Source organism: Brienomyrus brachyistius, chromosome 13, assembly GCF_023856365.1.
Source record: "Brienomyrus brachyistius isolate T26 chromosome 13, BBRACH_0.4, whole genome shotgun sequence".
Lineage (NCBI taxonomy): Eukaryota > Metazoa > Chordata > Actinopteri > Osteoglossiformes > Mormyridae > Brienomyrus > Brienomyrus brachyistius.
Genome location: NC_064545.1, coordinates 9,166,408 through 9,192,072, shown reverse-complemented (window position 1 = coordinate 9,192,072; position 25,665 = coordinate 9,166,408). Strand labels below are relative to the sequence as shown.

At 45.4% G+C, this 25,665-nt stretch overlaps 3 protein-coding genes, 1 long non-coding RNA gene and 1 pseudogene across 5 annotated transcripts; 2 read left to right on the top strand and 3 right to left on the bottom strand.

Annotated features, from left to right (window-relative positions):
* Positions 1-2,448: 2,448 nt before the first annotated feature.
* Positions 2,449-8,964, top strand: LOC125706742 (tubulin beta-3 chain-like; annotated as a pseudogene).
* Positions 8,965-11,846: 2,882 nt separating this feature from the next.
* dbndd1 (dysbindin domain containing 1) lies at positions 11,847-19,391 on the bottom strand. The gene is made up of 5 exons (XM_048973306.1): positions 19,238-19,391; positions 17,914-18,057; positions 15,815-15,952; positions 14,713-14,766; positions 11,847-13,483 (listed from the first exon to the last, which is right to left on the bottom strand). The coding sequence occupies exons 1-5, from the start codon at positions 19,290-19,292 to the stop codon at positions 13,365-13,367; spliced, it is 510 nt and encodes a 169-aa protein (XP_048829263.1). The 5' UTR covers positions 19,293-19,391; the 3' UTR covers positions 11,847-13,364.
* LOC125706571 (uncharacterized) lies at positions 13,490-14,696 on the bottom strand. The gene is made up of 2 exons (XM_048973305.1): positions 14,136-14,696; positions 13,490-13,991 (listed from the first exon to the last, which is right to left on the bottom strand). The coding sequence occupies exons 1-2, from the start codon at positions 14,669-14,671 to the stop codon at positions 13,559-13,561; spliced, it is 969 nt and encodes a 322-aa protein (XP_048829262.1). The 5' UTR covers positions 14,672-14,696; the 3' UTR covers positions 13,490-13,558.
* Positions 19,239-25,491, bottom strand: LOC125706568 (forkhead box protein F1-like). 2 transcript variants are annotated; one of them, XM_048973304.1, is made up of 3 exons: positions 24,327-25,491; positions 19,857-19,916; positions 19,239-19,367 (listed from the first exon to the last, which is right to left on the bottom strand). In XM_048973304.1, exons 1-2 carry the CDS (start codon positions 25,270-25,272, stop codon positions 19,858-19,860), a joined length of 1,005 nt encoding a protein of 334 aa, XP_048829261.1. In that variant the 5' UTR covers positions 25,273-25,491; the 3' UTR covers positions 19,239-19,367; position 19,857. The 2 variants fall into 2 exon arrangements, with proteins under 2 accessions (XP_048829261.1, XP_048829260.1); XM_048973303.1 differs by lacking the exons at positions 19,239-19,367; positions 19,857-19,916 and adding an exon at positions 22,257-23,071.
* Positions 19,477-24,420, top strand: LOC125706573 (uncharacterized). Its single transcript, XR_007382020.1, has 3 exons — positions 19,477-19,565; positions 20,153-20,217; positions 24,334-24,420. It is a non-coding gene; the product is annotated as an uncharacterized LOC125706573 (long non-coding RNA).
* Positions 25,492-25,665: the final 174 nt, after the last annotated feature.

Sequence of the window (25,665 nt, the reverse complement as noted above, 5' to 3'; positions counted from 1 at the left end):
AGTCTGAAATGGTTTTTTTTTACAGGTCAGGGAGGATTTAATATCAAATACAGTTTTGTCATAATTCCAAGGCCTAGCCACGGCAGGTACTTCAGCTATATAGTCAGAGTATGTAGTCTCTGTAGTCAGAGTATGAAATAGCCTTCCTGATAATGTAGTGCAAGCTGAATCCTTGGGTTCCTTTAAATCAGAGCTAGATAAGATTTTAACGACTCTGAGCTATTAGTTTAGTTCTCCCCAAGCGAGCTTGATGGGCCGAATGGCCTCCTCTCGTTTGTATAGTTCTTATGTTCTTATGTTCTTATATCATATTCTATTGCATTTACTTCAATAATTTATGTTGATTGATTCAATTAAGACCATCCGATGTGCAACTACTCCAAAATTAATTCATATAACTAACATTGAGGAAACTTTGATGTTAGGATTTCTTATTGCAGCTTGATAGTATGGCCTGCATTGTTTTCACAATAAAATAACATATTCAGGAAGTGTTTATATAAATATACAGATTAAAGTTGGCTTTATGATTAAGTTTTAAAAATAGCAAAAGGTTTTCAATCAATTGAAATTGTTAAGGAGGTATGTAGTCCTGTATAATATGTATCTGAGTCATGTTAACATTTCTCTTTATAGACAACTAGGATATGATGGAAAGGGCTTGCTGATCTGGCCAAGGTGAGTATAAGCAGAACTGTAATTATGACCAAATCACCACTAGAGGGAGATATTTCCTTTATGATGTGAATTGTGCTTGTTAGGGATTGAAACGAGCAAAGTTGTGAGCCCAGTCCCTACATAGGGGTTCTGCATGTTCTTCCAGTATGTCAGTAAAGCCTTCTGCTTTGCAGGATGGAGGCTCACTGCAGACCCCTCACCTTCTGGGCTTCTCATCAGGGTCCCACAATCCAGCACCACATCAGCATAGGTTCTGGCATTTTATGTACTAATGAGCTTCTTCCTGGAATACTTTTTGCCCTTTGACTATTTCATTAACAGAGACACTTTTAATTGCATATTTTTATGAGCCATTTTGAGCCAGAGATGAGATGATCCATTTGGGAAGAGATTTAAAAAGCCAGTCCGGCTGTCCAACTGGGGTAGCATCCCTCACCAATCAGCACCTTCCTCTTGACCGCATCCTGCTACTGTCACAGCACTTTCCCAGTCTGGTGCCAATCAAGCAGATCAATGCAGGGCCAGGGGAATGTTCCAGAAATACCAGAATATACTCCATCCCCTGAAAAGGTGTCATAGCTCAGATGTTTGAGTTAAATGTTTAGTTCTTTATAACAATCTGACCCGTCTGATTAAAAGAATGAAGGGCCACCAATTAGCTAATAGCAGGACCTCCTACAGTAAAATACAGTAAAAACAACGGACTTCGAGGGAACTGGCAATTATATCCAAAGTCCGTTATATCCAGAGTTGCCGTATGCCCGGAACACAACTACAGGACACCATTTACTCATGCCACACCCCAGCAGACACACCTGTGGTATAGATTATTATATTGTACATGTAGTAATCCAACTTCACCTGAGCAGATGCGATGACTATTAATAATCACGACTCGGTATCTGCGCTGAATATCACCGGCACGCCACATGCTTGTAGGCGGAGACTGCATGTCCGTTATAGCCGAACAAAACTACAGCTAAAAGAGGCCCTGGGGACCAAATTGTTTGTCCGTTATAAGAGAAATTCCGCTATATGCCAGTCCGCTATATCCGATGCTTTTTCTGCATGTTTTTAAGGCGCACGGCCAGGACCAGCGGACCTCGTCCGTTATAGACGATATTCCGTTATACGAGAGTCCATCATAACGGGGTTTTACTGTATTCGCTTGCTGAAGGCTTAGGGAGCATTTTCTCTCCTGGTATATACAGCCTACTTCAAATGAGTTTAAAGCAGGAAGGTAGTTTGTCTCAAGTTGCCTTTTTTGTTGAGCTCTTGGTTTCGGAACCAGCGCTGTACTCCAATGAATGCTGTTTGTTGCAAATGGGTGTAAAGTGTTTTAAAGTGTTTTGCAGTTAGCAAAAGCCCAATGTGTTATATTACATATTTTGTCTATAATACAACAGAATGGCTGTTGCAGCACAAAAGCAGATAATTTTGATGATGACTATGGGACTATTGTGTCATGACACACAGGGCTTTTTGTAAATAAAAGAAAAGTAAATATGTGACCTTACTATACAATGAACTAACTGTCTGAACAGTAAATTAACCCCCCACCGCCTGTACTGTGTAGCTATAATATTTATTGAAAAAGATTGCAAACGTAGATGTCGGATCAGCCATTTATCATAGCTGTCAGCTGTGGATGCTTTAGAGAGGCCCTGCAGCTTTCCCTGCCCGGTCCTGATGCTGCTGCTGCTGCGCCTCCTGATTGGTCAGCGGTGCTGCGATGCCCTGGGCACCGGCTGTGCAGTGAAGTAGAGTCGCCTCAGCTGCATATAAAACCCCGCGTCGCTCTGTATCAACAAACCCAGCTGTGCCGCTTCGCAGGACACGCCGAGGACCCAGAGGACGATGCGGGAAATCGTTCATATTCAGGCCGGCCAATGTGGCAATCAGATCGGCGCTAAGGTAAAATGACTATCAGATGAATGCCAATCAATCCTTAATGCGAATTGCCAGCCAGTAAATCCCTTTTTTATTATATGTTTTAACATAGTCTGTAATTTGTTTGATTGTCGTTTTTTTCCGTTTGATCCTTTAGTCTTCTTATTTCACATAATAGGGTTTTGAAAGAGTGTTTTACATCACGTCAAGTGATTTTTAAGGGCAATGAGGCAAGTATGTAAGGTACTGTTGTGAAAATGCGCTGTACAAAAATAAATTGAATTGATTTGAATATTTGGAACATGAAGTTGAAGAAAGCGACAGGGAATGAAAATATGACGCAGCAGCGGACTGTGGTTGGTATTGCTATAAGGAAGGACAGGAGCTAGTAAAGCATGAGCAAGTGAGACATGACCGGGAGAGTTATGGTGAGACATGATCGGCACAGTGTCCGAAAGCGCAACAGTTTGTCAGGGTCCTTCTTGCGGGGGAGGTGGGGGGGGGGTGCAGAGAGCCGCCCTCCTGCGTCGCTACTCGGTTATTCCGTTAGATCGTCTCTTGAACACTGTGTAGGGTCTCACATAACTGAATTTTTCAGCAGGATATTATCGCACCCCCCTCCCCAACCGCATCGCCGCACCCCAATCCGCAGTGCGCACTGCCCGGGATCGTTACGCACTCCGGTACCGATCTCACATGGAAATGAATGCATACTCGGCTCAAAAAGTTGGCTTTCATCCCCGGCAGTGTATACGTCTGCACTAATGGAGACGTTGAAGTATCCAACATGTATAATTCTGGAGACTGTTATCGACAAATTTTGACTTTTTGTATTACGTCACATTTTTTTATACGTATGTCCTAATTTTCAGTATCAATGTTACTTTGTTATTGTAAAAAAAAATCTGCTCAGATTATGTTACCGGCACTCCCCCTGCTGTTCTGCTCGAACCAGAGCAATGACGGGCTCTGGCAAGCCAGAGAATGACATTTACACTGTAAAGGTCATACCTGATTAATATATGTACATACATTTATTTAGCAGGCATTTTTTTGTCCAAAGTGACGTAAAAGTGCGACAACTAGCACATTACGAACATTACCGTGCTGTTAAGGAGTCCGCTTGGCGTTGGTACGGTTCGACTGAGCTCCCTGGAATGACGGGAAACCAGGACTGCAAGATAATTAACATACAGTATGAATAATTAAATATACGAAAAAACATTTAACACTTCTATACCGGAAGTGGGAAGTGTGCGGGTGCAGTAGTCTATTCTTAGGCGAAGGCTACATCAGAGGCTGTCAGATTGTCTTCCAGACCATAAAACTCTGTGACATCCCTCCTGAACACGTGTGACATCCTCTTGTCTGTTTGATGCATCACTTAAGATACATTCTTTGTTGTGTTGTTCAGCCTTTTATTTGGTAATTTTACAAGGGTGGTGCTGTCTCGATGGAGGTTTATTACAAATATAATTAAAATAAGTATAAAAAAATATATATTCCTTGTGCCATATTTTGAGGATGTTTTCTGTGTTAACTGAGCAGCGAACATTATTACGCAGCAATTTTGCACCTGGGGAAGCAGATTGCCAGCATTTGGGAAAACTCCTGGATCTGAGGATGATGGGACGGGCGTTTTCAGTCCGTATGTACAGTACCTGTATAGGCTGAGTGGAAATGGAGATTCAGTGGTTTTCTTGCACCCATCCATCCTCCTTAACCATTTATCCAGATCAGGGTTATAGGGAGTCTGGAACCCATCCCAGGTGGTGCAGGGCAAAGGCAGGGACAGCGTGGGAGGGATGCTAGTTCATGACAGGGCACAAGCTCGTGCACAGTCAGGGAAATTCGGAGACACTAATCTGCATCCATTTTTGAAGCCTGGGAGAAGTTGCTTGTCCTGAAGTTGCTTCTAGAGCAGTGGTTCTCAAACTCGGTCCTCGGGACCCACTGCCCTGCTTGTTTTCCAGCTATCCCTGGAAACAGAAACAGAAGTGGAATGACTCCATCCCATGTAGACTGCAGGTATTGTCAGTAACTCCACTCTTGGTTTACATGTGATGTCCTGAAGCTGCTGATCGCTGTTAAGACTCTCGATGTCATAAAGCTGCTGATCTCTCTGTAGACTCCTGAAGTCTTGATGGTGCTTATCTCTCTGTTGATTCTTGATATCAGGAAGCTGTTGATCTCTCTATAGGTTCTTGATGTCCTGAAACTGCTAATCTCTCTGTAGACTCTCGATGTCCTGAAGCTGTTGATCTCTTTGTATACTCTTTATGTCCTGAAACTGCTGATTTCCCTGTAGTCCCTTTATGTTCTGAAAATGCTGATCTCTCTGTAGACTCTTTATGTCCGGAACCTGCTGATCTCTCTGTGGAATTTTTATGTCCTGAAGTTGCTGATCTCTCTCTGTAGACCCTTCATGTCCAGAAACTGCTGATCTCCCCGTAGACCCTGTATGTTCTGAAGCTGCTGATCTCACTGTAGACTCCTTATGTCCTGAAGCTGCTGATCTCTCTCTGTAGACCCTTCATGTCCAGAAACTGCTGATCTCCCCGTAGACCCTTTATGTTCTGAAAATGCTGATCTCACTGTAGACTCTTTATGTCCTGAAGCTGCTGATCTCTGTCTAGACTTTTAATGTCCTGACAGTGCTCATGTCCCCATTTACATCATCTGTTCTGCCACTGTGGATCTCCCTATGTGACACTTGATATCCAGACATCTTTTGCTCTTACTATTTACCTGTTTGTTGAATTTCCCACTTTACTTTCCTGTCATTGAAGATCAGGCCCCCTAACCCCCCCACTCCACACAATCTACTGGCTTTCAGTTCCCTGTCCTTCACTCTCACTCTTTCAGTCTTTCTCACATGATAACTGGCTGCTCCAATACTCGCAAAGCAGCTCCTACTTATTGGGAGATGCTCTGCTGGTGCATATTTTGCAGGATGTAGCAAAGCTGCTTGCTTCCTCTGTTTGCCCTGCAGTTTTGGGAGGTGATCAGCGATGAACACGGCATTGACCCCACCGGGAACTATGTCGGAGACTCTGACCTGCAACTGGAAAGGATTAGTGTGTATTATAACGAGGCCTCATGTAAGTCCAAATGAGATAATTAATTATTATGACATATGAGTAAGTATGATAATGTGCATTATTAATAGACATATAGTACAAGGACTGGTTATGAACCCACTGCTCCTAGTTAATGGCTACTTCTGTCCAAACCTTATTAATGGCCACCTTATTGCATTTAAAACCCGCTGGCATTGCACTGTAGCAATGATGTGTTTACGAGCCGCTGAGAGGAAGCCGGTCTTTCTTCAGCCTCCAAGTACGTTCCTCGAGCCATCCTGGTGGATCTAGAGCCTGGCACCATGGACTCGGTACGGTGCGGTGCCTTTGGCCACCTCTTCAGACCAGATAACTTCATCTTTGGTCAGTGAAATGTTCTCCTTCATGTGTTTTTCATAAGACCATATGATGATCTGTGGAGAAGGTTTTCGAAACCCTGAACAAAGGATAAAACACACCAGTCATTAGGCCCTGTATCCTTGTAACAACCAATTATGAGTAACACTTTACATTAGCTGCACCTTCATAATGCATTCATAGAACATTCATAAGCAGCATGTAAGAAAACCTTAACATCCTAACACCTAAACAGCTTTAACATACATTCATAACAAACATTATGTGATTGTACAATTATAATGTCTGTTGTCACCATATAATGTTTGTTAATGTATAGTTATGGTGTTGAAGTATATTAGGTAGGTATACTTACATGCTGTTTATGAATCTTATATGAATGCATAATAAATGCATTATGAAGGTGCAGTTAAGTTCTACCAGATTATTTGTATCACGAATACAGGAAAATGTTCTTGCAGATGCTCTTCATGCCAGTGTAAAAGGTTATCAAATGTGTCACAGTTTACTTTATGTCTCTGGTTACATTGACTTATTTCAGACTGTAGGTTCCCTGAGCAACTACACTGTCTGAGCTGATCTGCACTGTCATGCAGATGTTAAATGCTGAGTGTGCCCTCCCCTCTGTGACGGTTGCATCTGCAACGCCGTGGGCTGCTAATGTCACAGAGCTCTGTAGCTGTGCACACGCTGATGAATTGGCCTTGTTAAAAGGGCCACTGTCATTGGCCAGTCAGTTCCCTGCATGTTGCTGGAGGAAATCCCATTGGGTCATACTGAAGATCATCTGGTGCAGATGCTCATCTTAATGCCTGAATGTATTTTAATGCCAGAGCAGGAACTACTTTACCTACAACAGCACATTATTACTGCAGGATATGTCCTGTTTTTAAAGGTCTTGTGTTGCACACAGCTTCAGTTGTGCTTCTTACTTTACCGAATGGAGAGAATAAGTACACAAAGGTGGTGTGAATGAAAGGTGAAGTTTGGAGAAGGTGTGTGTGAGGTATGACTTTCATGATGAACTCCAGCTAACCCTGCAGTTATGTTATACTGGGGACATTATTGCTGGTGCCTTGAATTTATTATTATACTAAATTTACATTATACTACATCACATTAGGGGTCACATGGTTACTTGGCGTTATACATACGTTTACTCTTTACTGTTTATACTGCTGATTCGTTGGTTACATGGCTGTGACTGCATCTTATGAGATATAAGTGTCTTTTTTGCTGTTCTTGTACAGGCCAGAGTGGAGCCGGGAACAACTGGGCCAAGGGTCATTACACTGAGGGGGCGGAGCTAGTCGACTCTGTGCTGGATGTCATGAGGAAGGAGTGTGAGAACTGCGACTGCCTACAGGGCTTCCAGATGACGCACTCGCTGGGGGGGGGGCACCGGCTCTGGCATGGGCACGCTGCTGATCAGCAAAGTGCGGGAGGAGTACCCCGACCGCATCATGAACACCTTCAGCGTGGTTCCCTCCCCCAAGGTGTCCGACACCGTAGTTGAACCCTACAACGCCACGTTGTCCATCCACCAGCTGGTGGAGAACACGGACGAGACCTACTGCATCGACAACGAGGCGCTCTACGACATCTGCTTCCGCACCCTGAAGCTGGCCACGCCCACCTACGGGGACCTCAACCACCTGGTGTCGGCCACCATGAGCGGCGTCACCACCTCCCTGCGGTTCCCCGGCCAGCTCAACGCCGACCTCCGCAAGCTGGCTGTCAACATGGTGCCCTTCCCACGCCTGCACTTCTTCATGCCCGGCTTTGCCCCACTGACGGCCCGGGGCAGCCAGCAGTACCGCGCCCTCACCGTGCCGGAGCTCACCCAGCAGATGTTTGACGCCAAGAACATGATGGCGGCCTGTGACCCCCGCCATGGCCGCTACCTGACCGTGGCCACCGTCTTCCGCGGCCGCATGTCCATGAAGGAGGTGGACGAGCAGATGCTGGCCATCCAGAGCAAGAACAGCAGCTACTTCGTGGAATGGATCCCCAACAACGTCAAGGTGGCCGTGTGCGACATCCCACCCCGCGGCCTCAAGATGTCGTCCACCTTCATCGGCAACAGCACGGCCATCCAGGAGCTCTTCAAGCGCATCTCCGAGCAGTTTACCGCCATGTTCCGCCGCAAGGCCTTCTTGCACTGGTACACCGGCGAGGGCATGGACGAGATGGAGTTCACCGAGGCTGAGAGCAACATGAACGACCTGGTGTCCGAGTACCAGCAGTATCAGGACGCTACGGCCGACGACGAAGGGGAGATGTACGAAGACGAGGAAGAGGAGTCGGAGGCTCCACCTCAGAAACCCCTGCTGATTTGAGGAGAGTTATGGGCAAGCTCCTCTTCAGCCAACCCAGCCTCCATTTAGCGCTCCGCTGTCCTTCCGTTTGGCTCCCTTTGCCGCACTTATTATTGCTAAAGATTTGGTTCAGATCCACTAAACACAGAGTAATAAAATCTCTGGGTTGCAGAACCTCCTAGTCCTTGCATTTTAGCCAGAGCTCTGTTTCATCTCACTTTCTTGCTGCTACTTTGGAAGGATTCATAGATTCACTCATATTACTGACATATAAATCTGCCAATCAGTCATCTTACAAAGACTTTGCAGGGGGGTTTCTGAAGATGGATAAAAATACTGTTGGTGGGGGAGGGGGGTGCCGCATCCACATCTAAGTGACCTATATGGGAGCTATAAATATCACATCTTCAGCAGGTAGGACGTGCTGGCAGCAGTGAGTTGGTAACGGGACACTACGTCAGCCACAGAACTGAAAACGATATTCATCACGTGGTGTCGACCCAGTAATTTTGCCTCATTGATGCCCCTCCTTAAATGACCTTGCTGTAGCTCTCCACTGACCTTCTGCAGGTTTATCACTGCTGCCTCGAATACCATCCCTGAAATTACACCATAATGTGAAATTAAAAATGCTCATCTTATCTGACTCTCTGTTTCAAATTCCTTCTCTCATTTCAAGCTACATTTATACACTGCTGTAGTAGAAACTCTTTTAAGTTTTAACCAATTATGCCATCATTATTTGAAATGATTTTATGATTTGCAATGTTTTATACAAACATTTTTATAGATAGATACTAACAATTTAGTGATGAATTGTGTATTCAGTACTGCTTATTTTTAAGGTGAGAATTGGAAATTTTATGAAAGTTCCAGTCTATCCCAAGAAAGCAAGGACTCTCCCTACAGGATGCCAGCTGACCAGAGGGCACAAATAATAACACACACACACAAAGCCAGGGGTCACACACCAACACGGCAAGAACATGCAAAGCACAAACACACGCAAAGCCATGGTCATCCACATACACAGCAATAACACGCAAAGTATGCAGACACACCAAGCCAGGGGTCACATACAAACATAAAGAGGACATGCAGAGCATACACACACACATACACACACACACACACACACCAAGCCAGGGGTCACACCCCCAGAGCTGCAGCTGGAGGTTTGCAGAGCCAGCAAGTGCTGCTTTCCGCCTTCCACTGGCACGTTGTGTTATTTCCACTGGTTCAAAGTGCTGCAGAAGCTTAATAAGAAAAATACTCATAGCAGATGCTCTTTCCAAAAAAAAGCAATGGAATGGGAAATGAAACTGCTTAGTCACACGTAAAGATGGCGGCTTTCGCCCGTCTACAAACTAACGCATCATCTAACTATCGCATCATCACAGTAGGATTGCAGTGACACCTTGTGTACAAACAAAGCATTACTCCATATTTAATTACACGTCACTTACTGTAATTCGTTTTTTGAAAAAACATCCGTATCCTCACTCCAAGATGCTGGCTGATGACTACAGTAAATTCACTCTGCCAATTAACGTCCGCTTTCAAATTCAAATTGAGCTGTACACAATATAATCAATGTTACTTTAACAAGTCTTTTAAATACTGAAATTCTTTGTCACTGCACTGGTATGTTCAGTTAATTTGGTTCATTTCATTCAGTTCATTTGCCAGCCACTGGTACAATGACATACAGATGTCCATGTACCTCGTGTAATTTATCATGAAATGCAAGTAATTTTGCTAGTAATTTCATTAACATTACATTTGAAATTACATTTGAAATGCAGTCTCTTATCTGAAATGCCTAGTGTATGTCAGAAAAACTTTAAATGAGCTGAATGTATCCAGCGAAAAGCCGCGTGGAGATATCAAACCCCTGCTGGTTTAGCTTGCTCTTTAGCAGATGTTAACTGCAGCATCTCGAGCTTCTCCCTGTATCAGTTTGAGACGGTTTAACGTGACTGAATATCTCTCGAGAGGATCCCTCTTGTTCATTTTAATTATCTGTATTTTATTGTTGCATTTCATGTCTGGTGGGTACCCTCCCCATCTCTCAGAGTGTAATCCTCGCATGTGATGATCTGCACCACCAGGTGGCAGTGGTGTACAGCTCTGAGTGATGGCTGAGTGGGTGTGGCCACAGGCACTGCTGCAGTTTCCGTAGTGAGGAGCTTGCAGAGGAGGGATGCTGCTGGGGCTTCCAAGATGCTGCAATGGAAGGACAGCGTGGGCTGCAGATGCAGACTGGTTCCTGTACGCCATGGTAGGCCTTGTCTGAGATGAGCTTCCTCCACCTCTGGGCTTCCTGTGACCTCTGTGACCTCCTCTGGCAGGGTGAGATAGGAGATCACTATGGGGGGGGGGGGGGGGGGGGGGAGCCTGAGATCACAGCTCAGCATCTGAACATAACACATCGGGTGTTTTCCTGATTAATGTGTTGTTCGAGAACATCGCGTGTGTGATGTCCCTTAAACACGGCGGTCTCCTGCTCACCTTGGCTTAGAGCTGCTTGGGGCAAAGGTGACATGCAGGAGCTGTTAGGACCTCGACCCTTTGAGGAGATGTGCACCTGTGGGCAGCTTGTGGAGGTCCTAGAGACCAGCCACCTTCAGGACCTGCAGGCCAGGAGCATGAAGAGGACAAGAGCCAGGACCCTCAAAGAAGAAATGGTCCATACAGTGCAGAGTGAAGACTGGAGGGCAAGCGCTTTGAGAAGGAGAACATTGACAGGAGGCAAACTGGCTCATTTCAGGTGGTGGCATGGAGCAGAAGAACCTGCATTAGGGCTTCGGTTTGGCTAACTAGGCTGTTAGGGGTTTGTGTATCGCACTTTCAGATGCCTCTGTCTGAGCAGTTGTTATTTGTAAGGGATCTTTCTTTGTGAAGATTCCCACTCGGTGTTTATCTGAGATCTTTCTCCTCCCTATATGTGATCTATGGCTTCATATTTCCACCTGGACCAGTATCTGCATCATGCATTGCGCAGTAATTGCGCAAGACGGTCTATCCTTAAAATGTTCCCAACTGTCACGTGGGTGTTCGTGTTTTGTTTGATCTGAGGATGGCTGTTTGTTGTATACCCTTGGCTGGTTTGCCTTAACGTCTTTGTGTATTAAATTGACGGCAGTATTTTCCAGACAGGTGGTTCTTAACTAAATATTCTTATTTATTCAGCTGAAACAATGTGAGCCTCAGAGAACACGGTTAAGGACTTTGCTCAAAGGCCCAATGGTAACATTTCAAATGATTGTGTAACTTTCCTACTAAACATCTTTTAATGAAATGCTTTACAGGAGGTTCTAAGCTGAAGGGGGTGCCATGGTGTTGCTGTGATCCTTAATGTAAGGACACGCTGGGTGAGCCAGCTGGCTGCCGCATCATCCTAATGCTGTGTTAGATCTCAGCTACCATCCTGCCCCCCCCCCCCCATCCCGGAACTGATGACATACGTGAAGGTGAGGGGTGCGTGATCGGTGCCCAGATCCACCAAAAAGGCCACAGAACGTTCTGTAAGAGGAATTCTCTTTATTTAAACCAACAGCTGTGTTATAAATGTATGTTACAAATGTGTTATACAATGGGTTTGCATTTTATGCAGGTTTTAAATACGTAATATATACACCATATTTCCTGAATTACATTTCTCTGTAAATGAACACAAATTACATAGTTATGCCATTGTAATTTTGTTTTTCATTGGGAAAAAGTGTTTAAAACACATGGAATTTGAAGAGCATACATTCATGTTTAATATAAGCTGCTTATATAATATAAGCCCACCCCATGGGGTCAGGCTGATCCGCTCATTTCTATTTTTGGCTTGAGGGGCCCCAGCCAGAGAGGTGGATTGGCCCCTGACCCCAGGGCCCTGGTCATTCACACCTGCACTGCAATTCAGTGATGGAACATGAGCTGTGCAGTTTCTTTGTTAATGCTTAGGCTTTAGGACATGATCTTACATGACGTTTTGCCGGTGTTCAGGCTTGTGTATAGGGTTGAGATGCACAAAGTTTAATTTATGTCGTATTCTAGTAGAGATCCTGATCGCGTTCAGCAAAGATTCAGCTCTTACAGGGACTGCTGGGAGCAGCAGAGGTTCACTTCCCCAAGGAGCACATCTTGGAAACGGCATCAGCTCCACCTCTGAGAACATGAGCTCTCTGGGCTGGCTTTCCATCACTTGTGTGTCAGAGTCTGTGGCTGGAGTTTTGTAAGCGGTTCTGGTTCAGGACTCACAAACAAAAAGACACGAGGACACAACCAGGACAGTCTGTTATACCTTAGGTTGGGGACCATACATTTGATTAGTGAATTCTGTTGTTAGAAATTTCCTGTTGCATTGATTAAGCAGAGTCAGACTTAACACCTTAACTAGAACTGAAATAGATACACTGTTTATTGGATTAACACTCCATCCTAACAGACATACGCACACAGTGAAGTAAGATCCACAGCACTTCAGATTCCAACATGACAAATATGTAAGTGTTAGGTTTTTGTTAGGTGCTCACATGGGTAAATGCGTCTGTCTCTTCTTGTACTTCTCACACAAATCTGCAGCCTTGGACTCCATCATGGACCATGTGAATGGCTCTTATGTTTTCTGATAATGATAAATGGGCAAAACCCATCTTTGCTCATGTTTCATGGAAGGTCTGGTCCACTGTGGGTGACAGTGGACATGCTTGTTCCCTTGGGACAGCAGCTTTAGTATCAGCTGTCATTCCGACCTCACCGCCTTCCCATCAGAACCTTTTCCGACTGCCAGTTCTCTTTTGGTTCGTGAGCAGGACATTCTCCTGAAGCAGCATAATCCTGACACTAAGGTTTGGTCCTCTCCCTGGCCCATGAGATGGAGCCCCCTGGTGCTGTGAGGGAGGAGAAGTTCCCAGAATGCACTGCAGGCACATGTTCCTCTTTCTCTGGGTCTGAGCGGGCTTGCTTAGCGGCAGCACCCTCGATCCCCAGTGTCCTCCCTCTGTCACTGGTTCTGGCCGCTTCGAATCTCCGGGTGCTGGAATTACTACTCGCTGTCTGATTTATGCTGCCGTTCCCGGTCTTGGGTTGGCTCACTTTTACTGTATTGGGTCCAGGAGGTGGAGCACATGTACTCGCTGAGGCCCAAGGGGGACAGGTCTCCTCCTGGGACACAAAGACGAATTTACAGGGCTGTCCTCAGCGTATGACATCCCAGGTGTATGACACATCTCTGTTGTATTACATGTCCCCATTGTATGGCATTTCCCCGGTGTAGACACGTCCCCATTGTATGACACGTCCCCATTGTATGACATGTCCCCCCGGTGTATGACATGTCCTTGTTGTATGACGCGTCCCCAGTGTATTACATGTCCCTGTTGTATGACACGTCTCCCCGATGTATGACATGTCCCTGGTGTATGACACATCCCCATTGTATGACACGTCCCCATTGTATGACATGTCCCCCCGGTGTATGACATGTCCTTGTTGTATGACGCGTCCCCAGTGTATTACATGTCCCTGTTGTATGACACGTCTCCCCGATGTATGACATGTCCCTGGTGTATGACACATCCCCATTGTATGACACGTCCCCCCGATGTATGACATGTCCCCGGTGTATGACATGTCCCTGTTGTATGACACGTCCCCGGTGTATGACATGTCCCTGTTGTATGACACATCCCCGGTGTATGACACGTCCCCAGTGTATGACATGTCCCTGTTGTATGACACATCCCCGGTGTATGACATGTCCCTGTTGTATGACACGTCCCCGGTGTATGACACGTCCCCGGTGTATGACACGTACCTGTTGTATGACACGTCCCCGGTGTATGACACGTCCCCGGTGTATGACATGTCCCTGTTGTATGACACATCCCCGGTGTATGACACATCCCCGGTGTATGACATGTCCCTGTTGTATGACACATCCCCGGTGTATGACACGTCCCCGGTGTATGACATGTCCCTGTTGTATGACACGTCCCCGGTGTATGACATGTCCCTGTTGTATGACACATCCCCGGTGTATGACACGTCCCCGGTGTATGACATGTCCCTGTTGTATGACACATCCCCGGTGTATGACACGTCCCCGGTGTATGACATGTCCCTGTTGTATGACACGTCCCCGGTGTATGACATGTCCCTGTTGTATGACACATCCCCGGTGTATGACACATCCCCGGTGTATGACATGTCCCCGGTGTATGACATGTCCCCGGTGTATGACATATCCCTGGTGTATGACACATCCCCGTTATATGACATGTCCCCGGTGTATGACATGTCCCTGTTGTATGACACATCCCCGTTATATGACATGTCCCCGGGGTATGACATGTCCCCGGCTTAATATGTCAAATGGGCTCTGTGGTTCAAACCTGGAAGGTGACTCTCACTGTGAGGCTGGAAAGCTGGTGTGTCTCGGCGCAGACCTGGAGACGAGAAGAACAGGCACAGGAGACATTCCCAGGAACAGCAGTGGAATGGTTAGTATGAACCCACCCCCCACACCCCAGCTGTTCAGGTCCATGTGGTTGACCTGTTTTTATCATTAAACTCCTTATTTTATACTTTATCATCTTTTCCATATTGGTCTTGCAGCTGTTTGGCCAGATGGCCAAGGACAGATCTCCGGCACCCCTTCATCCGGAAGCTCAGGCTTGGTGTTGGTATGTTGGTGTCCGGCCCACTTCCACGAGGCTGGGAATCAACCCGGTGCCTTCGTCTCTGTGGACTTCACCCTAAAAGCTAAGTCATTCGCTCTGTTTCTTTCCATACGGCGAGTGATGAAACTGCCCAGAGGACCCTCTTCGTGCTGAGAGAGGTGTATATGTGGGCCAGCCCAGGTTTTAATGACTAAAGCACAACTACAAGTACAGTATGATTAAGGTAAACATCATGCTCACCATCAAATAGACATGGACTTGTTTTTAAAATGTCTCAAATGCCTCATTCTGGTGTCTTACTAGAGCGTCTGTTTGATTTATAAGTCCGGTTGCTATTCTGTCAGCTATCGCCCCCTGGCTACCGAGGACTGATGGTCCAGGATGTTAATTCTGGGTGGTGTGGGGGCTCCCTGGGTATAACTGTTGTCTCTCACCTCTATTCTATGTTTCCAGTCTGTATTTCTCAAGCAGACGTCCTAAAAATGCACCACAGTATGTGCATGTATATTGCCTTGTAATGGATGGGTGTCGTGACTTTGCCTCGTTCCCTGTGTTGACTGGAACCGGCTCCCCCTGACTCTCTAAGGTAAAGTGGTCGGAAGACGGCCAGATGGATAAATGAATGATGGATGGGTCCCATCTCTGCTGTTAAAAGAACGATATCTCACAGTCCCAAGGTGATCACTAATGCCACACGTCATATTAAATAATAGTTATTATTATCATTATTATATGATTAAAATACAATCAGCAGAGGGGCCACACCGACAGTCGAAGAGGCATGAGGAGGAATCTGCTGACCAGGGACATTTACCTGCTGGTGATTCACTGTGCTTCTCTTCATCCGAATCGCCAAAGACCTCAGCCAGCTCCTGGTCGGACACGTCCGTGAGCTCGGTCAGGTCCAGGAGGTCGAAGTGCACCTCCAGCGAGGAGACACTGCTCAGAGGCTCTGCGGGAGGGCGAGGCGGAGGCTGATGGATACCACGGCTGGGACCAGGACAGGTCTGTGTGTGTGTGTGTGGTACAGGTATACCTTTCCTTGTGGGGACCAAATGCCTCCACAATGTGATGAATACTGAATTTTTTTACCTTATGGGGACCAGTTTCCTGGTCCCTATATGGGAAAAATCTATTTTATAAAAATCTGTGACTGCAATGAAAAAACTAAAAATGCAAAAACTCCTGTATTTTGCTTGGTTACTTGTGGTTATGGTTAGGGCAGGGTGGGGGTTAAGGTTGTCATAGTTACAGTAGCATTAAGCATTTTTCCCATAGAAATGAATGAGCGGTCCCCAAAAAGATATGATTACAGGACCTGTGTGTGTGTGTGTGTGTGTGTGTGAAAGAGAGAGAGAGAGAATGGCCACGGGGCGTTTCTGTGGCTCTCTACAAAGCCTTCCTGTGCCAGCCCTGCAAAAAATGCTATCAATCATTTTGGACAGTTTTGTGAAAATCCGAAAGAGACCCAAGGGGGACGATGATGTCATATCCCAGATTCATGTGGTTTCCCCCTCTGAGCTGTGGAAGCGGGAAGCCGTCTCTCACGGAGCCTGCAGGGAATTATGGGGCATGGGGGCAGGACTGGCTGCTTTCTGTAAGATCATCGTGGGGATGGTGCAGCGACACTTTCGCAAGTAATGGCTTAGGATGTCCACCCCGCCTCACTCTGGAAACCGGGGCCAAGTTGCTATGGGTTGCTAAAGGAAGCCACTTCCTGTCTCCTGTTGGCATTTCCTGTCCCAGCCCCACATGTCTCAGGGCAAATCAAACGCCTTAAGGGATGCTCAGTATCCCGCTCCCTGACACTGGGGGTCGCTCCCCGCACACCAAGCTCCCGGGGTGGGCGGCTGGGGGTGTGGGGGGGTGGGATACGGGCCTTTCACCACATCCTGTGTGATTATGCATTGACCATTCAGCCACAATGACGGGTCTGTGGGCCGTGTTTGTAGCTTCTTGTTCACGCTTGGACCTCACCCAGGGAGGGAACGGCTATACCTTTGTGGGACCTACACAGAGTGGATTTTCAGCTGCACAAGTAACAAAGAACAATGGCTGCAGCCTGTACGTGTCAGCCTGAGCAGGGATCCTACGATCAGAGCAAGAGTGAGTCATGATGCCGACTCTCCCATCTTCACAAAGCTCTGAGTGGTGGCCTCATCTTCCCTCGTCCCTCTCTCTCTTTCTCTCTCTCTCTCTCTCTCTCTCTCTCTCTCTCACCAGTGTGGGGAAAGGCCAATAGGATGTTGGAATACATCTCTAGGTGTGTGGAGTTTAAGTCAAGGGAGGTGATGCTACCATTATACAATTCCTTGGTAAGACCCCACCTAGAATATTGTGTGCAGGTTTGGTCACCATACCTTAAGAAGGACATTGCTGCCTTGGAAAAGGTTTAACATAGGACTATGAGGATGATTCCTGGTCTTAGAGGAATGTCTTATAAGGAGAGGTTAGCTGAGCTGAATCTGTTCAGCCTCAAGCAAAGGAGATTAAGGGGGGACATGATCCAGGTATATAAGATTCTAACAGGTCTTGATGCTGTTCAGCCAAATGGCTACTTTAATATTAGTTTAAATACTAGAACTCGTGACCATAAGTGGAAATTAGTGGGAGAACATTTTTAACTGGATTTGAGAAAGCACTTCTTTACACAGCATGTAGCTAAAATATAGAATAGTGTTGTGCAAGTTAAATCTTGGGTTCCTTTAAATCTGAGCTAGACAATATTTTAACAACTTTAAGCTATTAGTAGAATTCTGCCCAAATAAGCTTGATGGGCCGACCGCCCCCATGCCGTTTGTCAGCTCCTTATATTCTTATGTTTTTAGTTTGCTCATCAGATGCAGTTTCCATTAACCCCCCCCCCCCCGCCAACCCCCGCCCTGCCCCCCATTTGCCATCATTAACACTCACGTCTTCTGTCTGTCAGATGCAGTAGCCCAGAAAGGGGCAGTGGGATTCCTCTCTCCTCTCCCCCTGAAGGATTATGGGATGCCTCTGGGCTCAGTTCCCCTGAGCTGCAGGACTTCAGCGGCTTCTGAACGTCCTTGTTCGGATCTGCAGCAAAGGACGAGTAGAGGATGGGAAATCAGCCGCTTGCTTAATAGCGCTCAGGGCTGGTACGTGCAACGCCACACATTCAGCCTTTAATCGCGGTGTCTCCTGATCACTGTAGAATAATGCCTGATTATTAGTAGTAAAGTAAATTTATAGGATTAGACAGCAGCCAGCTGGGTCATGTGACTCTAGGGAGTATGTTGGAACAGATGGTACCATGCTGAGGATGTATCTCATTTGCTGTCCTCTTCCTGGAAGCATCAGCTGCTCAAATTCCAGCCCTTTTTTTGGTAGCTCACATTCCAGATCAGGCAGATCATCGGTTGCTTGAACTGCTTGAACTCAAGCACGTCCTTCTATAGGGACCCGCATTCTGCACAGTCTCAGTGCTGTTTACAGAAGACTACCTTCCAATTTCTTGGCCACACTGAGTGTTTTGAGAGCACGTCACCAGTGATGATCTCACACGAAGCACATTTCGGTACTTCTGCATTTTACTCCGTAATTCAGCTACGTAGAGGTATGTTTATCTTCATTTTAAAAAGAGTCACCTGAAGCGTGTGACAGATCCACACAGGGGTATCACACTGAGCTGCTGAAAGTGCAGCTGACCGGCTGGTGTCTCGCTAACTTAATGGAGGTGCGGGGGACGGGTCAGCACCATCCGCACTGCTCCGTCCATGGAGACGCTGTCGTTCGAGTCGCATCATCTCCACCTGTAGCGACTTCTGCTCTCATCCGAACCTGAGAAAACCGGCCGTGTGAGAATGGCACATTTTCAGAGCAGATGCTTCCGAGGCTGAGAGCTGAGGTCTCCTTCAGGAAGTTCAGTCTGGAAAGTTCATCTCCGTTCAGTCAGCATGGACCGATGACAAGAGCAGCCTCACTCCATCCGCGTTACATTCATGCTGACCGGCTGCATGCATCCCTACGCTCTCTCTGTTTAACACGTTTTTGGACGATTCATTAGCATTAGCAGCTTTGAGCAGCCTTTCCATGCCCACATCTTGGTCCCTCTGCACTGAGTCTGTCTCCTCCAATCGAATATAGTCAAGCTGTTGCTCTCCTCGTTATTTATCTGACCCTCAATGTCACCATGCATGTTTACATATAGATAACGTGTTGCCTTCCGCTCCTGACATACCCGTGACTCACACACACACACCTCAGCTGCCCCTACCTTGGCCAGCTGCTTCCGCGTGTGATTCCATCCGGACCGTCTGTGGAAGGATCATGAGGAGGGCGATGGAGAGTGGGGTGCGGAGAAAGAGGTGGGGGCCGCTCCCTCATCACGGCATGGATGGAGTCAGCTGGAGCAGACAGGGAGAGAGAGAGAGAGGGAGACAGAGAGAGAGAGAGAGAGAGAGAGAGAGAGATCACAGAGCTACTTCACGGTGACAAAACGAAGGCGGGGGGATCGTGAACGAACTCAGGAAGCTGAGGGAGGAAGATTAGATACAAGCACAAGATTTCTATGGGAGAAGGACCAGCGAACATCCGTCAGGGCGGTAAGACTTGGTCCCGGCATGATGATGAAACGTGTGTGAACATGTGGAGGCTCTGCTTGAGCTCTGAATCGCTGCAGACGCCATACTTCAGAAGCATCTACCATCACACACACACACACACACACACACACACACACACACCATGTGACACATCCCCTCGCATCATGGCTATGAATCAGGGTTAATATAATAGATATAAACCAGCATTTTAGAGGGGCTTGGCTCCTACCCCCACGCTGCTGCTGTCTGTCCACAGCTTCCAGTTTGAGTGCAGTAAAGTAGAAAGTTTACCTTATTTACACATATCTGGAGATGCCGTCCAGCTGAGACCCCACGTCTGCTGACCAGTACCTGGAACAAGCAAGCAAGTAAACAAGTCTGAGTCTGAGATTCCGAACGGGAATCTTTCTAATAAGCAGAATTCCTCTGAGAGGATAAACACGGCGCTGTGCATCTCAGCAGACTTCAGTGGCTTCATTAGTCATCTCCAGGTGGTTCTTCTTCACACCTTTATCTCTTGGCAGATTTGTTGCTGAGCAGGATGCAGTGGGTTAGGGTATTTTATAACAGCACCCTCCTCTTTACAGATGCTCTCCTTCATCTTCTGTGGGGTGACAGAACTTTCACTGGACTGCAGCTCATGCCTCTGCTGGTGGGTTTGTGCTTTTTAGGGGGACAAACGTTGCTATTTGACTCATAAGAACATAAGAAATTTACAAAGGAGAGGAGGCCATTCGGCCCATCAAGCATGTTTGGGGAGAACTTAACTAATAGCTCAGAGTTGTTAAAATCTTATGTAGGTCTGATTTAAAGGAACCCAGGGTTTTAGCTTGCGCTACACTAGCAGGAAGACTATTCAAACCTGAAGCATTGACCTCTAAGTTATTGGCAAAGTGTGTGGTTCAGATATATTGTGTTTAGTATTTGACACAAAAATAATGTTAGATAATTGATTAATGTTTCATAAACACAGCCAGCCGCAGGCTGATAGAACCAGGCATCAATATGTAACAGTTTTCATGATGTATTTTTTGCTGCCGTTTCCTTCAGGAATACTTTGTAGATGTCGCCCTCTAGTGGACTGTAGAAGAAGCAAACAAAACTACAGTAAATATTAAGCCGCCAATGAGGGGGCGCCGACTTGCCAGCTAATTTCACTTTATCGCCGACAAAAGGCACAAGTGAATGGTGCCACGTCAGCTAGGATCAGTATTGTCGGGTATTATAATAATATAATATATGATTGTAAGGTGTTTTAATGGCTTTACAGCTAATAGCTGGATACTGGGAAATGCTGCGGCTATTGTACCAATAGGCTTAATGCATAATAGTAAAGGATCCCAGCCATCAGACCAGCTGAGGATCCATATAGTCTAGCTGGGCAGGCAGAGGGCGCTCTTATACTGTACCAGCAAAGACGCTTGATAAGAAACTGGTCATTATTAGTTATATGACAGGACCACATAGATTACTGTCAGTGTGCGTGTTCATGCTTAATGTCAGGGAAACATGACTGAAAACCTAAAGAGATTAAATCCTTTACTTGAGATTTCCAAATTAGACACATATACTCATATAGTTTTTTTTTTCATTTTCTGAAACGTGAGTGATGCTTATTTCATATTTAATTATGCACCAAGATTGACCTTTTCCAGACTTTTAAAATATTGCCCGATTCTTTATCGCCTGCTTATGTTTTAGCACTCGTGAATCTGGGTAGGACTGATATTTATTACGAAAACTTATTAGCTTGATGGATCAGATGCTACAATTGCCGGAACGTTTCCTTCCCACAACGCTAAAGAAGGGATGAAGTGTCTCTAAAGTCTCTAAAGCTCTAAAGTCAGAACTTTAATCTAATAATAATATCCATCCATCTTCCAACCAGTACAGCAATGGTCTTCTAGCAGGGGTCCGCCGAAATTTCACAAAATGCAGCGACACTCAAAATTCATTGATAGGTCACACGCAGGCTGTCTTGCATTCAGCACCAAATAATCACAAAATCATTGTCTTCTGCTGTTTTTTTCTTTTAACTAAATAAAATAAAGTTATAATCGGATTGTTCGGTGTTTCTCACTGCTGCAGCGTTCCTCTCCCGATCTCAGCGGTACGGAGTCCCTATAGCTCTGCTGTACTTTTTTGGAAGTGTCTAATTTTAAAAAGTACTTCATAAAAAATACTGGAATTTTTTAAAACAAAATGATGGCTACCAATCCACCAGTGATCCGACCTATACCCAATATAATAATATTATTAAAATAATCAGGAGAAAGGCCGTACTTGTGTATTTGGGGAAAACAGAACAGCACTTCAAAATGGAAAAAAAATAAAATTATCATAGTGTGTGAATGTAGTAAATGATCATTTCTGTTTTATTAATTTCTCTCGCAAACCTGTAAATATGATAAATTTTACAAATATCGTGTCATCGTCGCTGTTAAAGTAAGTTTCATAGAGGACAAATAACATCTGGTTGGTGCCATGGGCTAGAGAATTTTGCGTTTATATGTGATAAAACTGTATACGCGAGTTTAAATTGCAGACAAAATTATAAACTCTAGCTTCAGCTGACTAGCACCTAGGGGCAGAATTAGCGATAATCTTGACTAAAATTCCAAAGGTTCTTTTTCGGTTAATTCTGTTCTCCAGTGATTACTTTAGAAACGTATTTTTTTACGGGATATCATCGTTAAGTGGTGAAAGAGAAATGTTCCATATGAATAGGATAAACCATAATTTGAGAAAATATTTTATATGTATTATATATACAAATAATGGCGATCCCCAATAATTTTACTGCATGTCAGTGCATTCTTTATACAAAGAGCGTAAATAAATTTCCTTCAAGATATCACGTATACTTAAAAAGTAAAAATGCATGATATGTATATTTTTTGCATGTCTGAATAATTCATATATACATATTAAGAAACTACAGTTCTATGTAGGCACACATCTTTAGTGTTTCAAGCGAAAACAATCATGGCAAATGTTGCCCATAAAGATATATTTTAAATTTACATTAGAAAACCATAATAAATAATCGGTCGCCAGTTCAAAGTGCCTTAAATCTTCCATGATTGATAAAATTGCGACCAACTTAGGTCCGAAGTCATTTTATTCTTCAAGATCCACGGGGACACGTCGCATCCAATAGGAGATGCTTATAAGCTGTAGCTTTGAGCTACTTACTGAGCGAACCAACAAAACAGGAAAAGCGATGTAAAATATGTGATGCCGTTTTCGTGTAATAAATCCGCCATGGTAATTTGGCAGCATTTTTCGTCGATTTCTTTTTGTTTTCTCCAGCAGCTAGCGAAATGAAGGAGTGACTGGTCCATGTCACATAACGCAGGGTTTTATGTCTTGATATGCGCCTTGCTGATGATAATAAGGGCCGCCAACTGCAGAGTGCATGGCAGCCGATGGCATCGCGTTGAAGGGGAAGACGAATTCCTTCCTGTCACACATGGCAGGAGACTGGGGATGATAGCGTGCGATTCCTGACAAAATAAGTTTACAGTCATTAAAAGTGACGAAATTCCACAGAGCTTTGATAGACACCTAACGTTATGTTATGCATCCTTTCCCAAGTGCAACGCAGTAGGAAAATAATAAAACTGAGACTATTTTCCAGTCAATTGTCAGATATTTCAGATGAAATCGACAAATTATATTTATTAATAGGCCTATACTTTGTTATAATATCGCGTTTGAATAAAATGCTTAATGAGAAAAATATTTAGATAGGCCTGCCGTAATAAAAAAGGTTACACATTCTTTTGATAATAAATTTTAAACTATATATATAGTTTACATATACATAAAAATGTAAATGGTGTTCAAAAAGTATTCTAAAACATACTATTTACAAATATGAAATTAGGCCAGTCTAAACTGGACATTTCCCTTTCATGAAATATCTCGTGCTTATGGTATATGGGGATGCAGAAAATGTTAAACTGTTGAACAAAACCTTCGAAAACCTGATTACTTCTGGAGGTACTCAACCAAAAAATGAACACCAATAATTTCACATTACGCTGAAACATTTTTTTTTGTACTGCAAAACTTATCATATTGCAAAAAAAGTGTTATTCGAATTAGGCCCATAAGATCGGCTGTATTTTTTTTTTGTGGATAATTAAGGGAATTATCTGGGCTGGGCTGTTTCGGAGACAGCGGATCGGCTGCACGCACATCCCCCGAGATGCGGCGCCTCAAGTCCGCCTCACTGCCCGATCCAGACCGCCAGGCCGCTGGAGAACAAACACAACTCCCAGCGAGATGCTTCCGTATGTTTCCGCAAATAGCTCCAGGGATGTATAATAAACACATACCCAGGGTTACCCGCTGTGAGTTAAAATAGGACAGGAAGCAAAAGCAGGTACATCGTATTCTCATCGTTCGTGGTTAAATAGTTGGGGTTTCTTTATTTTTATTCAAACTACATTTTCTAATATATTAAAAAGAAAACTTGTTTTATGCTCGATGCATTTCGTCACATATACAGACGTAGCTATGCATTATAATCAAACGTCAAGGCTCGCTTTCTTACAATACCTTAAAAAATGGGACTAAAGTACCACAATACTGCAATTACTGTTTAAATAAATCACGTTAACTTTCAGCGGAGATGAACTAAACCTCACAATAATGATGATATAGGCCTAATTTCTTTGAAAAAGAATGTTAATAATGTGATTTTTCTTTAGAATAATTTACAGACTGTAGAGAATGTAATGACAGATTTTGTACCTTGTAGGTCGTGGCCATTCTGGTGCAGATAGCCACCGTCCAGGGGGTGCGCTCCCAACGCCGGCTGTAGCGCATTTACTCCCGGGTTGCAGGGTGCCAGCGGCGGCTGCTTGATGTAAGAGGGGCCGTTTGCCCAGGTGGAGGCTGCACCGGAGTAGCTTAGGTGAGACTCAATTACTCCCCCGCCTGGAAGCAACGGTGAGGCTCGATTGTCATGATGCGGATACTCGCCCCCGTCAGATCCTGTACAGCTCCCCACATATGAATGCCCACTGCTGGGTGACATGTGAGACGCAGAGTGCCCTGCCAAACCCATCCCTTCCATGGTGTTTAAGTGCCCGTTCATCATGCCAATCCCGCTATCCAGCGAGAAACCGCTCGCAGGACAGGTCAGGGATCCTCCTGTTCCCTGGAAGTTATAGGACTCCGGTAAATGGTTGAATCCCAGCCCGTTCATCATGCTGTACACGGGTTTCAACGCCTGGCATTTTCTCCGGAATCCCCTCGGTCTCCTGCGGAACGACCCTTCTTCAAACATGAACTCACTTGCGGGGTCCATAGTCCAGTAGTGCCCCTTCCCTGGTCTGCCGAGACCCTTGGGCAGCTTGATGAAGCATTCGTTGAGGGACAGGTTGTGGCGCACGGAGTTCTTCCATCCTTGGTAGGAGCCCCTGAAGAAAGGAAATCGGTTTTGGAGGAACTGGTAAATCTCACTGAGCGTCAGGCGCTTGCTGGGTGAGCTCTGGATGGCCATGACTATAAGAGCTATATAGGAATAGGGTGGCTTCTCGGGCCGGCGGATTCCGGCGTTGGTCTTTTTATTTTTAGTCATCGAGGAGGTGGGCTCCATCGCTGATGTCTGTCCGCTGGCTTCTTCCGATGGCGTACACGTGGAGTTATTTTGAGCAGGGGCCTGTGCCGAGGCTTGCGCAAACTCTGCCGTCATTGTTGTGCACAGCCTTCAGTCACTAACTTGTTGACTCTTCTGCTTTATTAGTAAAGACCGCGGTGCTGCAATGTATTAAAACAAACGCTGTGATCGGATTGCCGTTTTTCTGTAGGCTTGCTGCGTGCCTGCATACCGCGTCTTTTAGCGCAGTTAAACAGGATGAAGTCTGCGGTTCGATTGAGCTCCTTCTTCCTGCGGAGATCCCTTTGCACTTATCTCCTGTCATCAGCGTCTTACAAACCCAGAGAAACCGCCCATTCAGCGCCCTCCCACTCCGGTGGGACGCAGTTGAGGGAAATGCCTGTTTCTGTTTCTAATGACAAACTTTTTCCCGCTTTCATTCCCCCTGTCCAGAACGAAATAGAGCTTCAGCTACACTCAAAGTGAAAG